General features: G+C 36.8%; 1 protein-coding gene across 1 annotated transcript; it reads left to right on the top strand.

Moving 5' to 3' along the window:
* Nucleotides 1–248: 248 nt before the first annotated feature.
* On the top strand, nucleotides 249–4,352 carry LOC102595289 (methyl-CpG-binding domain-containing protein 5-like). Its single transcript, XM_006362800.2, has 3 exons — nucleotides 249–732; nucleotides 3,533–3,649; nucleotides 3,772–4,352. Exons 1-3 carry the CDS (start codon nucleotides 361–363, stop codon nucleotides 4,018–4,020), a joined length of 738 nt encoding a protein of 245 aa, XP_006362862.1. The 5' UTR covers nucleotides 249–360; the 3' UTR covers nucleotides 4,021–4,352.
* The last annotated feature ends 1,437 nt before the right edge of the window (nucleotides 4,353–5,789 follow it).

Raw genomic sequence — 5,789 nt, 5'->3', positions numbered from 1 at the left:
AAGTTTTCGACGTTATCTTGCGGATAAGAATGACTCGATATGTATTTTGTTTTTGTTTTATCTTCAGTAAAACAATTTATAATCATATAAATTTTTATAAAATATTTAAAATCATAAAATAATAATTTAATTAACCAATCACATGATGCCACGTCATTGTTTACTTGGGTTGGGGAGTTGTGTACTTTTAAAAAAACAAAATGAAATATATGTTTCTAAAGTTAAAAAGGAATGTTATCTTTAGTTTATGATAGCAAGAAGATTAACCTAAAAGTACAAGCACAAAATATACCGTCTGTCATTTCACATTATTCAATTGTTTTTTTTTCTCTCTATCTGTTGACTCTTTCAACGCTTCCGATGACTGAGGCTGCCGCCGTATCATCCATCCCGCCGGCAACAGTAACCGGCGACGACTTCCGCGATGAATCTCTACCGCGGGATCCACTGTTACAGTCCGGAACCTACATCGACGCTGAGTCGAATGTTAACACCACACCGAAAAAAGGCGTAAGGCCAGATGAAGGAAATGTGCCTGATCTAACTCCGGCGCCGGCGGAGGGAACTCAGGCGATACAGACGACGGAGACGGTGGCTGGGACGGTGACGCCTCTGCGTTATGGGAGTAGATCGGCAGAGGTGAATGTAGAAAGGCCGACCTGGTTGCCGGAGAGTTGGAGGTTCGAAGCGAAAGTTCGTACCTCTGGCGCCACTGCTGGAACTGTTGATAGAGTAAATTTCATCTCTTAAACTACATATACATATAGCATTGGACTAACTTGTGCTACATTTAGATTATTTTGCCTCTCTGATCATCTATTTAACAAAAGAAATCTAGGTTTATACTTTATTCGTCATGCTTTCTGAATGCTATGTAATGATTTCTCTCTACGTTATTTTATGTTAGTATTTTTTAAAATGCTTTTATATATGTTACTCCAGCCGAGAGTGTTTTGGAAACAGCTCTTTACCTCTCAGGAGGTAGGAGTAAGGTCTGTACATTCTACCCTACCTAAACACCACCTGTTAATTACACTGGTTAGTTGTTGTTGTTGGTTGCTGTGTGTTACAGCAAATGCATCTGAAAATGTGGTTATTTTTCCCTCTCTGGTTCTTACTTTTGGTATTGGAGTTTGAATTAGAAGTTATTTCAGAAACTAGAGCGTGAAAGATTTTTATTTGTTTGTTATGTTCAGTATAAACAGAGACTGTTGTGTTTTGATTATGAACAATTGATAAGCTGTTATTCTTCTAGTTTGTCGTCCATTGAAGTTATTAGTTTCTTCTTTTTTAGTCGATCTGTATACTTAACTTCAGTGAGATTGTTAGCTTTTCTGTTGAAGCTGGAAAAAATAATTCTTTCAAAGTTTCAGGAATGTTTGAACTTTGATTAAATGAATATAACTCGATGAGAATGGTTTTTCCATTGAAGGAGATAAGGGGAGCAAGTATCAGAGTGACTCTTTTGCTTTCTTTGTGAACTTCTTTATGTGGATTAACCATCTCTCTTTGTTTTCTAGCTCAAATGATTTACATGAGGAAAGGACAAGCTTCTTCTGAACTAGTGCAACATGTTCTGTTAGTAGGATTTAGGTTAGGAGGACCTTATGATGAAATATAATTTAGATCAGGAGATTATATTTTTTTCTTTGAAAAAATGATTGTTTTTCAAGTGGAAAGGGAAAGTAGAAACAGTTGGTTGTGTGCATATGTGTTGAGCTGAGTAATTTTCTTGCCTTTCTAATTTTCACATTTGTTACATGATTTTGTGAAGAGAAGTGTGAACTTGAGGTTGCTGATATGCCATTGGGAATGTGGTAGTGTAGAGAGATTGAATGGTTTGTATTAAATTAATACTCCCTTTGGCCAATTTAGTTTGACTCCATATGGAGGCTAACAAAGCAAATATTAGAATGTAGATGATAGATATATAACAAGGATAAAATGGTGGCTGGAATGTGGCAAAGACCTCCAACAATCCTTTGAATTTCGAAATTCAAAGGATTGTTCTGGTACCTTGGCTAATTACACGATTCTGGAATTGGATTTTGAAATTTACTCTTAATGTAGTAGTGGAACTCCATTTCGGTCTCTTCAATTTTGAAATTCAAATCCTTTCTCTGTGAATCTTGGCCAATTTATACACTTCTGGGATCTGGGTTTTTAAATTTTGCTTGTGGAAGGTTGAAGTTTAGATGATCTTGGAACCTTGTGTGTCAAAAATAGAAATTATTTGCAGGAAGAGCAGGTGAAAATGAGGGATAAGATAAGCAAATTCACCTTGGCCTCTAGTTATATGCTGCGTTTTACTCAAATGAAGTGAGAATTTATTCTACTCTGTTTCGGAAAGCGTGGGAACTTTTTCGACTTGATTTTGTTTTGTTTATGGGTAAAAAGGGGGGATGGGCTGGATAAAAAGGGGATGAATCTCAAGTTCGAAACCCCTTGCCAGCGAAAGCAAGGGGTTTGCCTTCTGGGTCGAGCTCGTCGCACCAGGCTTGCCTAGTGCGGGTTACCTCTCCTATGTGGTTTGCGAGCTATTGCATAGGAGCGGGGGTTTTACCCTGTGCGCACCCAAAGGGTAGCGGCTGCGGGGTTCCTTTGTCATAAAAAAAAAAAAAAAGAAAAAAAAAAAAGGGGATGAATTGGGTAAAATCAAAGGGGATTCAGTTTGGGGTTTAATTGTGTTTGAACTGCGAGACAGTTGGGTTGAACCGGGTTTAGTAGGGACTAATGGTGGGTTAGTCAAGGGAATAAATACCCCACTTTCGTCACAGCGAGGGCTTAAAACTGCCATTTTACTAATGGAGGGCAAACGTGCTTGTCGAATAGCGGGACAACTTTGGCTCTGTTCCGTTGATGTAATCAGAAGGAAATTGAGGTAGAGTAACCAAAAGTTTAGTTTGATGAGCTGATGGTGCTCAAGAAGCAAGAGCAAATGATGATAAGTGCTTATTGAAGGCATCATTATAAAAAAAATGTGTTTATTGAAGGCAATCGCAGAAACTCTGGAAGTGTATGAGGCAATAAAAAATGCTTGATCGTCCATCTCTTCTTAATGCCCAAAGTTATCCAATATCTATACTAGTGATAGGAGGCAAGTATCCAGAGGAACCTTTGACATGCAGCCAAGTGTACTACTGTTATTCCCCAAAGAAAAAGCATCCTTCTTTTGATGTTGTATGATGTTGCTTGTTTGTACATATAGTCTTCGTTGCCTTGCCTCTTTAGGTAGATGGTGGATAGAACCTCTTCTGCTCTCTCCCTCTTTCACTTCCGCTCGTTTCTGTGATTTGTCCCTTCATGTTTGTTGTTTCACTTTCTTTATGTGTGGGTTTATTTCCTTTTTTCCCCTTCCAGTTGCAGGTTGGTTGAGCATTATTGAGTTGGTTTAGTTGAAAATATTACCAAAGTCAATATGTCATGCACTTTCAATTTGCATTCTTATTATTTAATTGAAGTCGTTGACATACAAACTGAGTTGTATATCATTTGGCATGGTGTCTAATTGTTTGTGTCCTGGATTCTGCAGTACTATTATGAACCAGTCTCCGGGAGTAAATTCCGATCAAAGACTGAGGTGCTTTATTTCCTGGAAACGGGTGGCAAGCGCAAGAAGGCAATTACTGGCAGTGGCACTGATGCTACAGTGAGTGAATCAAAACATTAATAATAATCTATCACCTCTATGTTTGTATAATTGTATCAGTCTTCCTTTGCTACAAAGAAACATACATCTTGCGTGTTTTGATGGTACAATATCTTTTGCAGCCATCTGAGACCCCCCCAATCAAAAAACAGAAGAAGAGCATCTCGAAAACAAAGAAGGTTACCTCTTTCTACTTTGATTCTGGGAATCCGCCACAGAGCGTGTGCTGGGTTCAGACGGATACTTCCGCAGATACTTGGACACCTTCATGTAATGGCAGTGTGGTTCCTGGAACCCGGAAACAAGAATGGGATGCTGTGTTCTTAAGTGTATCCAAGCTGAAGCGAAGGAACACACAAACAGGGAGATAGGCGGCTGTAATGTGCACCATACTCTAACAGTCAACGAACCTTTTTCCGGATCCATCTAGACTAGATAGTGTGTCAAATGCCGCCTGAATTTGCCTTACTTCTTTTGGGTTTAGCTAAAGGGTCTCATAGTTGTTGATAACTTCTTGTTTTGGCCTTAAGGCATAGGCAAAAGTTGCTTCACCTAAATCTGTTCATCATGTAATCTTGTGGTATTTTGAAATTAATTAGTTTCAAGACCTTCCGTATTAAGTAAATTACCAATGAATTTGAAGCATTTTAGTAGGATTGACATAATATTGTTGCAATTGTGAAAATACTGTAGTTATTGAGTATGATGAGGACTTATCTTAATGCTTGTGAAGTTTGCATCAGATTACATATTTGAGCCGTAGAAGCAATTACTAATTAGGTAGACGGTCCACATTACACCCCTCAAGGTGTGACCTTGAAATCTATACAAATACAAGATATTTTGTGCATTAGGCTGATTTTTTAAAATTAATTATTAATTACACTATATTATATTTGCATAGATGATTAGATCACTCATATAGGTTGATATATTCTTGGTGTATCGTAGTGTAATTTCATTTTAATCCGTAGCTAATTTGTAGAGATTATCTCAAACTTATTGTGTGTAAATTTATCAAAAATACCGATTTCTTTTTTTTTGGTCAAAAATACAAAAATCACAACAAAAAAAATTGTATTAACCACCAAAAATAGATCAAAAAGATGTATCACAGCAAATTTACAATATACTTTAGAAATAGACCAAAAGAACTGCAAATATCACACACACAAATATGATTTCGCATAAAATATTTTCTTTGCATCCAATATTTTCTAGTTTCGATTAAATGTAATAATCACCATATCATAGTTTAATAAATATGTCAAACTTAAAAGAATAAAAATGCTAAAAAACTTAAAAGGGACTACTTTGTACCTATTAACAAAGTTAAGGTATCATTTTGTTGTTTTCTCATCTATTTTTTTTTCTTCCAGAACTAGACCAAGTAGTTTATACACACTTCTCAACTATTCCTTTTTTTTCTAGTTAACACAAAGTGCTGAAGAAATTGGATTTTTTTTTCCAGTGATGGAAGATGGAGATTTATTAGGTTCTAAGAAAAATGGAGAAATAGATGAGAGAAGTAAAATTAATAGTACTAATGGTGCTGAGAAGAATGTAGAGATTTCAGTACCTACAACTTCTACTATGTTTCTATTTTGTCCGACGGATGAAGAAGGTTCAAGGATCTGATAAATGGATGATAGATTTATTAGCCTTGGGATCTCACATGTACTTACATCCCCATTTTTTTGTTGCTTTTGTTCATATGGGTTATTACCTCTGTACGGGTACGGTCGGGGTACATCTTACCTTCACCAAACTCCACTTGTGGGATTATACTGGGTATGTTTTTGTAGTGTTAATATGTGTTATTGTAAATGATCACTTTTAACTTTTACAAGGACATGATGCATCTTGAAATTACTGATGACATGACCTCAGATAAGAGGGTTTGAAGGTCGCAGATTTGGTTGGAAGGTTAGTTGGTAGTTGAGCATATTGTCGCATCTTGTGCTTATTGTGGACATGACCTTAGATAGAAGGATTTAGTGGTTATGGATTAGGATTTAGTGTTTGCATCTTGTGCTTAGTGGGAACATCACCTTCAATGGGAGTGTTTGTTGGTCGTGAATTAGGATAGAAGGTTAGTAGGTAGTTGAACATTCTCTTGCATCTTGTGCTTATTGCTTAT

The sequence above is a fragment of the Solanum tuberosum genome, unplaced genomic scaffold, assembly GCF_000226075.1.
Source record: "Solanum tuberosum cultivar DM 1-3 516 R44 unplaced genomic scaffold, SolTub_3.0 scf00392, whole genome shotgun sequence".
In the NCBI taxonomy this organism is placed as follows: domain Eukaryota; kingdom Viridiplantae; phylum Streptophyta; class Magnoliopsida; order Solanales; family Solanaceae; genus Solanum; species Solanum tuberosum.
The sequence above is the reverse complement of the archived record's forward strand: the minus strand, read 5'-3'. Positions and strand labels throughout refer to the sequence as shown.

Coding starts and splice junctions, on each gene's coding strand:
- LOC102595289 (XM_006362800.2), top strand. CDS start 361: ATGACTGAGGCTGCCGCCGTATCATCCATCCCGCCGGCAACAGTAACC. Junction 733..3,532: donor CTGCTGGAACTGTTGATAGA/GTAAATTTCATC, acceptor TGGATTCTGCAG/TACTATTATGAACCAGTCTC. Junction 3,650..3,771: donor GCAGTGGCACTGATGCTACA/GTGAGTGAATCA, acceptor TATCTTTTGCAG/CCATCTGAGACCCCCCCAAT.